The sequence below is a fragment of the Vigna radiata genome, chromosome 8, assembly GCF_000741045.1.
Source record: "Vigna radiata var. radiata cultivar VC1973A chromosome 8, Vradiata_ver6, whole genome shotgun sequence".
NCBI lineage: Eukaryota > Viridiplantae > Streptophyta > Magnoliopsida > Fabales > Fabaceae > Vigna > Vigna radiata.
In genome coordinates, this window is record NC_028358.1 from 15593375 (window position 1) to 15604972 (window position 11598).

At 34.8% G+C, this 11598-nt stretch overlaps 1 protein-coding gene across 2 annotated transcripts; it reads left to right on the forward strand.

Moving 5' to 3' along the window:
• The first annotated feature begins 214 nt into the window (after window positions 1-214).
• LOC106771126 (peptidyl-prolyl cis-trans isomerase FKBP17-1, chloroplastic) lies at window positions 215-2750 on the forward strand. Of its 2 annotated transcripts, none has more exons than XM_014657035.2 (4): window positions 215-567; window positions 953-1075; window positions 1339-1455; window positions 2379-2750. In XM_014657035.2, the coding sequence occupies exons 1-4, from the start codon at window positions 223-225 to the stop codon at window positions 2499-2501; spliced, it is 708 nt and encodes a 235-aa protein (XP_014512521.2). In that variant the 5' UTR covers window positions 215-222; the 3' UTR covers window positions 2502-2750. The 2 variants fall into 2 exon arrangements, with proteins under 2 accessions (XP_014512521.2, XP_014512522.1); XM_014657036.2 differs by having other exon boundaries at window positions 460-567; window positions 976-1075.
• Window positions 2751-11598: the final 8848 nt, after the last annotated feature.

Below are 11598 nucleotides of genomic sequence, written 5' to 3' on the forward strand. Positions count from 1 at the left end.
GAGAATATATAGTAAAGTTATTTCCTTTGAAAAAGCTGAAATCTTGAATGAGATAACTCATTTATTTTTATTTTCATAATTATATTTCTCAGAAAGAGTTTTTCTGAAGTTTGTTCAATGGTATATCTTATTTCCAAGTCAAGAAAATTAAGAAGAAAAAAAATGAAAAAGAAAACATTAGTATAGAAATGCGATTTACCATGGGACAAGTTTTTAAAGAACATGTTCCTTGTTTTAAGAACTAAGAAAATGAAGACGATAATAGAATGCTGTGTCTCTGCAAGTGCCACACGTGTCTGTGGCCTTTTGCCATACAGAAATTATTCATGTAATAGCATGCTTGCAACTTGTTCAGCATCATCCTCAACAACAAGAAGAACTTTATCTCTTTCTCTCATCTCCACCACTTTCTCTGCATTCATCTTCTCACTTTCTCCTCCTTCTTCCTCTTCTTCTTCTTCTTCAAAATTACCCTTATCAAAGTTCTTCGAGATCCCTGATTCAGGTGGAGTTAAGGCTTTGGACCTCCTTGATGGTTCAGGTGAAGTTCCCTCAGATGGGGACCAGGTATTTTCCCCTTTTCACCTCTATAATACTAACACTACTCAATCTTTCATATTTGCAATTCATATTCTCATCTAATTAAGTCATTTTCAAGTTTTGGGTTGAAATTGATTTACAATTATTCATTACTTAACTTATATAATGGCTGCTTTAGAAAGGTATATTTAAAATAATTTTACGTGGGATAATCGTATGAAAACCCTATTGTGCTGATAATATTTGGTATTTTATATGGCTGGTTTTATGCCATGAAACATTTACTTTATTGGTAGTTTAAGATAACTCGTAACATTATATGTATAGAATAATCAACGCATAAACATGTAAATCTTTAAATTTAATGTGTTTATTATGTCTAGGTTAATATTGTAAACATGTTATTTTGAAGGTTGCAATTCACTACTATGGCAGGCTGGCAGCAAAACAGGGATGGCGTTTTGACTCAACCTATGACCACAAAGATGACAATGGCGAACCCAATCCATTTGTCTTTGTCCTTGGCTCTGGCAAGGTATAGAAGGGAAATACTAACACTTCCCAATCTTTCTTAATGTTCATGTATTAATGTTTTATATCTCATGTTTTTGTTGAGTAAAAGGAAAATATTTTCACTACCTAAATTTATGATTATGATCTGTTCGTGAATATGCCGCTCAAGTTTTTTGTGGATGGATTGTAAAACTAACTTGTATATGAATGTTCTCCAAAGTTTGTTATTAAATTTATATATTTATATCCTGTTCATGTCACATCTGAATCAAATGTTATGTTCAGGTTATAGCTGGAATTGATGTGGCAGTGAGATCGATGAAAGTAGGAGGTATTCGTAGAGTCATCATACCCCCATCACTTGGGTATCAAAACACATCACAAGAGCCAATCCCACCGAACGTAAGAAACTTTTTCTGCTCCAAACATATTGCATGTTTATGCCTTTATGCTATGTCTTCAAAGTAATCTTTTCACAATACTCTCTTCTGCTGCTGTACCAAGGATTGCAGAGAAAACCAACAAATATCTATCTCCAATATTTCCTTGTAACTAATTGCTGATGATGCCATGTTTTCTTTACCCCTTTTGGAATGTAAGCGAGAACATATGCAGGACACACCCTATAATGTTTTATAATGTTGGACTCTGATTCGAGGTTAAAGCAGCCGACTACAAAAACAAAAGAAAGAAATAGAAATAGGCTTAAGTCTCATTCTTATATGCTGGATCATTACAATTTACAATTAATATTTGTAAATAATGATGCACACTTGTTTGTTGTTATGAACAAAACAGAAACAACAACAAATTTTTAACAATTTCCTTTCACAACCTAGCTGGTTCATACTTCTTATTACTGTTAAAAGATAAAATGGGCATCAAATAGTCCTTTGGGTCCAATAGAAAGAGTGAGTTGGGCTACATTCATAAGAATTATGAAAGGAAAACGGAAACAAAAAAGAAGGGGACACTAGACTGATGTTATAAGGACTTTATCTAACACAGATTACTTGAAGTCAGGGTCGTAGACTAGTTTTTTGAGTTAGATTCTTCTCCTGAGCGTAAGTCCCAATAACACAGATTATATCTTGTTTTTATTTTTCCTGACACTGCGAAGGTATACTACACATTAAGTGAATTACTAGTTGCTGTATAAAGTATAAATGTTATCCAAATTGGTAGTTCTTAATGACTGCAAAAAATAATGATCCACTTTTCTTTGGTCCCTTTTTGTGTGGTGAACAATTTAATTGAGTGTTGTATTGTTGATTTCTTTACTTTGTTCTTAGATTAATTTTTGTCGTATTCCTCCAAAACAAAAGTTCTTTGACAGGCAAAGGTTGTTCACTACCATTTTTAATCCAACTCGCCGTGCAAATGGAGAAGGCTCCACTTTAGGAACAGTTATATTTGATATTGAGCTGGTTAGTGTGAGGCATCCGTGAAGTCAGCAAATATGATCCAACGTGGAAACCAGATATATACTGTTATCATTATTGGCAAAGATATTGCATAAGCATATTGGTTTTGGTCTATTATAGTTTATGGAGTTATATCATGATGTCTGCTATGTAATTATGAGTTTTGAAGTGATGGACCTGTAATATTCCTCAAACTCCTCATACTTCGTAAGAGTGAAAATGGAAAAGGTGGAAAATAGATGGGTAAAAATGAGATGTTATTTTGACTTATGATCATGGTGACCAACACGTCAAATTCACAGCAATATGGCTGACTGTTTTGGAAGATTTTCTGCGTTATATGACTTACATGTGGCCGTTGAAGAAAGGTGGAATAAATCCTTTGCATTTGATAACTTGAACTTGATTTGTGAAAATTGCATTGGAGTTCAATTATTGAGTGATTGCTTGTAGTCACTATCGGTAAAATTTGAATAGTTAAACATAAGTAATGTGTCCATATTTTTCAAAAAACAACGTTGTGTATTTCATCTAAGGGAGGTCTTCTTCGTGGTCTGATTTGGTTTCTAAGTTGGTGATTAGAAAGGGTACAGAAGGTTGTACGGTGCTGTACTCCTGGAGTAGTTAATTAGTTAACTAACCTTGATATGTTGAAATATTCTTGATATCCTCAGTTTATGTCGCATTTGAGTAGTAGATTCTTGATATTGCGACATTTTGAAATTTCAACTTCATAATGAAATGTGCAATCAAAACTCAATAAAAAAAGTATAAGGCTTTATGTTTCATACGAAAGATATCTGACTTATTAATTGAATGAATCAATAACTAAGTAAATTAATAATAAAAGATAAAATGATAATAGGGTTAAGGTGCCTTGCGACATGAAAAAACATGTTTCAATGGCCCAAGCTTGGAAAACAAAAAAGATGCCTTGCGACATTCATGGTTATGGAAGGAAAAACAAAAATAGAAAACAAGTAAATGAAAGTAAAAATGGATCAAGACAAGAGATAGAAGTAAGAACATGCCATCTTCAATGGAAAATGAAAGGATAAGTAGATTTGCCTCTATCAGTAATTTGTAAAACCTCTGAATGGTTTCATTTGGAGACTCTTCATCATGGCCATCGTTTGCTTCTTGTTCATCATGTCGACGCAAAACATTGTCGACCATCTCTTGCATATAGGCAAATTGATCTATCTTAGATTTATATACAATAGTATTCGAACCTGATGCAAGCCAATTTTCAGCTACATTGGAGGTTGAAGGAATTTCTTCACCATGAAATGTCAAAACCGTGTAATTAGGCATGAAGCCTTTTTGGTATAGGTGAACTTTGACGTCTTCATCTTTCAAAATCCTTGTACATTCGCACTTGATGCATGGACATCGAATCCCTCCATCAAGAGCATAATATTGATATCGTCAAGTCGTCTCCACAAACTCTTGAACTCCGATGACAAAAGGTTCCTTCAAACCTCTCCTTCCGCTATAACAACGGTTGTACATCCATCCACGGTGGTTGGAAAAATGGGCCATGTTCTGTGACAAGCCAAACAAAGGCAAACTTAGCCAAAATAGCAACACTCCATGTGATATAAGTAATAAACCTATTACTACTCAAGTCGAACATGGAAGGGAATTAGAACACTATTGTCATAAGCATACAATATGTATGTGCAAAGAGAAGTCCTCAGTATTGAAATGCCTTAGACATCCTAAGGGGTTGTGTATTAAAGTTGGGGGAGACAACTTATTATTACTGAAGTTCTCTTTTACAGAGTACTTCCACATATTTTGTAGGTTCTAAGTGTTTATAGTATTTTCACCCTACTCATTCCATTCAGAATGTGTGTAGTACCATAGGATAAATGACTACTTAACTTAATCAAGTTGTAGCCTAATAAATGAAATACAATATACATGAACATACAATATAGACATCAACATAATTCAGGCAATCCAATATGTATAAAAGCGTGGATATATAATACATATTAACATAATTTAGGCAATCAATTAGGTATAAAAGTATCTACATTAGGTGAAATGACAATTTCTCACCTTATAAGTACATTTTTTAGGTACTAAAAACTCAAACTTTGAGTTTTAGGTTATTCCTTTCTTTTCACTACTTTCCTACCTTGAATTCAATACTTTAGACTTGTTAGGATGTTTACATACCTTAGAAAGAGCATACATTAGGTGAATTGACAAATTCTTACCTTAAAAGTTCACTTTTTAGGTACTAGGAACTCAAACTTTGGGTTTAAGCTTATTAGGTTTCAATTTTCGTGCCGATGTGATTCTATGCTATTTGGCACTTTAAACAAGTCCTAAATGTTGTTTTAAACTTGTTACAACATTCAATTTGAAGCTAGATTCATCTATGTGCAAAATAGCATATTCAAACCTCATTTTTTAGTAAAATTAGGAAGTAGAAGGGTGAATCTGGTAAACAGTTTGCTTTTGAACCCAATTAGAGTTCAAACAAGTTTAAATTGATGAACTAAAGTTTTTGAATGTATTACTAAAGTGTTAGAATCACTTGTGCACGAATTCACTTTTAGAACCACCAATCTTGGCTCAATTCTTTTGGTGCATAGCTGAAAAAACTTGGTTTCAATCTACATTTCAATTTTCTTGCTTTCCTAATCTGTTCTAGAACCATTCCTAGGATCTAATTGTGTGCCTCCTTCTAGAACTATTTATACTAATTTTGAGTGTTGCATTAACTTTGATTAGGTGGTCCAAAACTGGATTGGTTTACTTTCTTTTGCTTTTTATGGATTTTCTTACAATGTTTTAATCATATCTTTACATTTGGAAACATAAACCTGCTCTTGCCAACCCATAATCACAAATTGGAGCAAACAAATTTTCAAACAACACTTAATTTGAACAATGCACCAGGAAAATGTTTCTAATTTGGTGGTTTTAAACCCAATATCGATTGGAAGTGATTCAACACCTCAATTGATGCATCAAACAACTTTGTATCATCATTTTAAAGATGTTTAAACACTGAAATAGTTTGAAAACAGATTGCAATGTGAATTCAATGGTTCACTTCCATTTTAAAGCCAATTTTGATGGTTTAAGAGGTGATTCTGCATATAGGCATAAAAATGACCATTTCAACTTCTGCATATAAGTTGTTTATGGCATATAAATCTTTTAGAGTATTTGGATAATGGTGAAGTATGAACTATTGGTATTGTGAGTTTACATAGCTAAGAGGAATAATGGTCTAAATTAACAGGTGCATGGCACCAGAATATGGTACTAGTGGGAAGCCTGTAGATGTATCTCATCCAATTGGTGATGAGAGTCTGGTTGTGATACAACCCATTCCGAGACAGATTGGCAAGGAGCCCAAGGATCTGATGTAGATCGATCTGAAACTCCGAGAAGTAGAGGAAAACACGAGTTGGAAGTTGAAGACGCGGCGGAAGACTGAAAACGAAGAAGAAACCCTAGATCGAGGGTTTGTTGGATGGAGAGTCTAGATCTGGTGGTTTAGGATGGTTTAATCGGTGAGAATGACCGATTAAACGGTATAAAGGTCGAAGATGAAGTTTCAATCGGTGAGATGGGAAGAAAAGGTCAAAACGATCAGCCAAATGGAAAGGAATGGTTCGGAGAAGATGAAACTTAGAGGTGGTTCGGTGAGATCAACTTACAGTGTTGATTTGAGACGCGAAGGTGACAATGCGGTTCGGTGGATGATGCTCTGCGAAGGAGATAACACAAGAGCTCTCAGGTTCTCTGGAATGTTGGCGAGAGAGTGAAATGTTGATGTGCTTTGGAGCCTTCGAGTAATAGGCTCGCGTGGCAGCAATGCGGATGACAAGGCGAGTTGACGCGTGCCAAGCAGGGAATGGTGAGGTGATGTTATGGAGGAAAGAGAATCTGACGTGGAGAAATGAGAGAATGGTAAGTGTGAGAAGGAAGGTGGCTAGAGGAGATCCTTTGGGATTCTCTAGCCTTGACTTTCAAGGTAGAATTGCTTTGGAGGGTTCTCAACAGGAAACAATTCAATTATCTCAAAAGTGTTTACAATAAGTGTAGGCATGGCTATTTATAGGACTAGAAGTCCCACATGCCTAACACAATACAAAGTACATAAAAGAAATGCTAAACTAAAGACATTGGGCTTGGGCCCCGCGTATCATCCCCTCCCTCTTGGAAAGGATTGTTCCTCAAATCTGATGGTTCGCCTGAGGACTTATTTTTGTAAACTCCATAGAAGTTCCTCCTGGATCAAATATTAATCTGCAATAAGCATCAAACATATCTCTAATTAGTTTTATTTGACCCAATAAGAAATATAAGGGAATATGTCTAGAAGAAGGTTTCCTAACTTTGAAATTTTCATGTTTATGAGTATAAGGAAACCCTACTTTATTTGAAAATTTATTTTTGACTTGAGTTAGTAATAACCAAAAAGGTAACTCTAACTCAAGTTTTTTATTACTATGTTGTAAAAATTGCAATTATGGAAAAGATGTCATGGCAATTTCTTGGGAAAAAAAGATAAAATTAGAACATTCAATAACAAATGGAGAAAAGTCAAAGGATAGAAAACCTCTCCTCAAAAGTTTGTGTTCTATTGTGAGAATAGGGAATGTTGCCTTCCATTGTTCTTTCTTCTTTTCTTCCATGTCTTTCTTTTCAAGTTCTTCCTTCTCTTCCTCTTCCTTTCTTTCTTTCTTTCTTATTTTCTCTTCTTCTCTTCTCTCTTGTGCTTTTCTCTCTCTTTCTTCCTCTTCTTTTTTCTCTCGTTCTTCCTCTTCTCTTCTCACTAGTTCTCTTCTCACTCTTTCTTCCTCTTCTTTTTTCTCTTGTTCTCTCTTTCTCTCTCTTTGTCTTTGTCTTTCTTCTTCTCGTTTTCTCTCTTTTCTTCTCTCTTGTCTCTCTATTCTTTCTTGTAATTGCCTATGTTCTCTCTCAAATCTCCTTTTACTTCCCTCATTCAAGAACTTCATGAGTTTTTCTCTAAACTCTGTTTCCCTCCGATAGAATCCACTTAAATTTTGAATGAATGACTTGCCTCCTCTAATAAACTCTCTCATAAGTTGTAAATTTCTTTGAATCTCTAGAGGTAAATTTTTTTTTCTCAAACACCCTTTCAATTCATTCCAATCATTGATTGGAGATTTTCTACCTATGGTAACATGATATTCTCTTTCTTCCCACCACTCTCTTGCATACCCTTCAAACTTGGAAATGTATATCCTAGGAACACAATTTTGATTTGCTCGAGAAAAAACATGATATGTCTCGTAAGGATCACTGATTTTAGCCATGAGTGGATGTATTTCTTCAATTTTCTTTTCCCAAGCTAAGTAGGTTAAAGCACTTGTGTCTCTACCAAAGAAAGGAATTTCCCTATTAGCTTGATCATATATATCACACTCAATCCTATCCATTTCCCNAAAATTACTATTTTTTCTAGATTTTTCAAGTATGTCAATCATATTTTTGAAAGTGTTTGGATGGTCAAAATTGACATAACTACTCCTAGAAAACCTATGACTTGAAATCCTTTGTTATTAAAAGTTATTCTAATCTAAAGAGTTTAAAGATTTCACATTAGACAAATCCCAGGTAAGAGAGGTGAACCACAAAGGTTGCTTAAATACCAAGTCTTGCCTAGCCAGATTTATCTTATGCTACTCACTAAATACCCTTTAAAGTAAAATTACTTTTAAAATCAAAGGACACACAAACAAAAACAATCAAAGACAATAGAAGACATGCAATGCAGACTCTAAGCGGACTTTAAGACCCCTAAAAACGTACGGACTCTAATGTGACAAAAGTCACACCTACACGTGAAACACTAAAATAACATGCAAACAAGATAAAATTCTACTCCTAAGGTGAGGCTTGTAGCTTATGCTAACAAGACACACTCACCAGTCTAAGCAATGCTAAAATTAAAGAAACAAACAATAAAAGTTGCCAAGATTTGAAAGAGCACCAAGGACTCTTCCAAACTTGGACTTTATATAAAGGCCCTTTTACAAACTAAAATAAAACTAAAACTACCAGTGGGCTAACACAAGCCCATCACACATCAAATTGAAGAAAACAATTACAAAGAAAATTAAAAACAATAACTATGCTACGGTGTTCCCTAATCTGTGATGGCCCAATGCTGCCAACGTTCCGATCCACGTTCTTGAAGACTCACTTGCTCACAGAGTTCCATCCTTCAGGTATCTCGTGCTCAACTTCTTAAATCTGATTCACCCCTCCTGCAAAATAGTATCAAAACACGAGGATTAGTAGACCCTTTGCAAACAGATTACAGGAATAGTTACCATCAATTTAAAGTCTTCCCTGTCTTAATCTTGTTGACTTGATGCAACTAGGAATTTCTTTGTTCTCAATGTGCAACCTGCAGCCCAAAGAATTCCAACATCAACAATTCACTTATTGCAAACAATTACAAATGATACCAGAGCAGTGCAATTAAACAGATCAGCTTAGGATAAAAAACTACCTTTAATTCAGGTGGCTACTTCTAGCCTGCTTCCATTCACCTATTACTATGAATTCAATATACTGCATGTTCTAATGACACCACAAACCAGATTAAACAAGAAATCATGAAAGGCGGTGCAATCAAAACTGAAAGTGAAGTACTAAAACCACTTTTTTTTAAATTGTGACAATGTAGTGGCAAAGGAATAACAAGTGGATGCACAATGGATTATGTCAAAACAGCTCAAGCAAACAACTCCTTCTCAACAAATGATTCCATTAATTCAGCTCTGCACACATAACTCACATCCAAATCCAGCAAATACAAATGAGATAGTACATGAACCAGATTCAGATAGATAGAATTCAACAATGAAATCAGCTGATTAACAACCACTCAAAACAATCAAATCCAAATTAAGCTAATGCAATCCAGAAATGGTTTTTAAAATCATGAAATCAGTTTTAATCCAAACAAATAAGTTCATGCACAACTAACACAATGAATTAGATAGCATGCAAAGTATTCAATCAATCCAGAAATTCAACAACCACATTCAAAACATTAATATCTCAATTATCTCAGCAACGATTTATAATCTAAATTCAGTGGCAGTTTTGAAATGAATACGATCACAACTGCTCCAATCTAATTAATCCAATTTCCCTTTTTCCTGCACAATGAACAGTCAAATGATTAAGCAAACAATTAAGCAAAACTGATTCTCTCATACAAATTGTCCAAGGAATTTAGGCCAAAATCAGCCTCACAAGACTCACATCCCTCAAGGATTCACTCTAACAGTTTACACATTCAAGGGTAGGCTTTGAAAAAGATTTCAGTCAAGGCCAGAGAATTTTGTGGATCACTTCCACCTAAGAGGCTACCATTCACAAATACCTTTCTTCCAATTTCCAGAATAACATCAGATTCTCAAACAAAAAAAGAATGGCTAGGAAAAGGCAAGTGCAGGTAGAACAGAACAGAGCAAAACAATGATAGCCACAAACAAAAGGATGCACCAGATAATGGAGACTAACAGAACAACACAGTAGACAACTCAAGAGGCTCTAGATCATATTATGAAAGCAAAGAAAAGCTTCAAATTAAGAACAACAGAACAATATGCACTTGTGATGGACAAAACCAAATTTAACAATCAAGACAAGCAAGAAATAAAGCTTGGAAGAACATGAGCACTCAAACAGAACCTATGAATAACTCTAACACAGATTAAGAAAGCAACTAAAAGAAAATATAGCAAAGAATTGCAGAACTGATCGTTGAAAACAGGTTTCAGATGCAAAATTGATCTTGTCCAATAGCTATTTTTAGCAATTTCAAGTCTGGACACAATTGCTCACTGGAATCCACTCAAGCAAGTTTAATGATGCTTGTTTTGTTCACTCAAGGTCAGTTTACTCAATTTCATAGGCTTTTACTCATATTCACGCGTTCAGTTCCTTGTTTTACTTTTCAGAATTTGCCTCTTTTGAACTGATTTACTCAACTTATATGCCTTTATTTATTTTTGGACCAAAATAGTGATTAACAAGCATTGAAACAACTTAGTTCTGCAGTTTAGAAAGTGACAAAAAAAAAAGGTTTGCAATGACTCTAAGATTGAATACACAGAATTCCAGCAATGATCTACTACTACTGAAATGAACAAAAACAAAGTAAATGACTCAAGCAAAGAATGTGCAGATCAGCCAACTGCAGAATGATTGCAATCAGAGTATTCCAAGAATGTGTCGACACTAATTGCAAGCACATTTAAGTACTGATATAGTGTGCATCTCGTACTGGCTCAAATGATGCATTCCATTCACAGATTGTTTTACAGTATCAGCCAATGAATCAGTGAAAACCAAGATTCAAGCATAGTCAATGCAAGTGAATTTAAACTTTTCAGATCTGATTGCACTGGTTGCCATCGAGCTCATTCCATTGAATTTCACAGCTCTTAAATGATGGACAAGTATTCACAATCCAGATTCACTTGATGCAAACACAAACAAAGCAATAAGCAGCGGATTACTCAGAATTGTGACAATTTAAAACAATGCAGAATGCACATGACTTGACAAAACAGGATCAGATTTATCAAAAAATAAAATGACTCAACTATGGATTGATCCGATTGAAAATGAGAAGAACAAACAAAGCAAAGCTATGACACAAAAACTTAGTTCAAACAGAAACTTAACGAACACATATTATAACAAATTGAGAACAAAACAATCATGAATCAGCACAAGACATTAAAGGAAATTAATGAACAACGCGGAAATGTCAAGAAACAGTACTAGATACTTAGAATCCAAATCAAATCAAAACTAAAATGTGAGACAAAGACGCGAACAAACTCAACTCAGAATTAAAAATCAGAGAAGCAATATACTTAGCTTTGAAGCGTGCCTAACCCGAGGAAGAGAACCTATGCTCTGATTACCACATGATACAACCCGTTCCGAGACACATCGGCAAGGAGCCCAAGGATCTGATGTAGATCGATCTGAAACTCCAAGAAGCAGAGGAAAACACGAATTGGAAGTTGAAGATGCGGCGGAAGACTGAAAACGAAGAAGAAACCCTAGATCGAGGGTTTGTTGGATGGAGAGT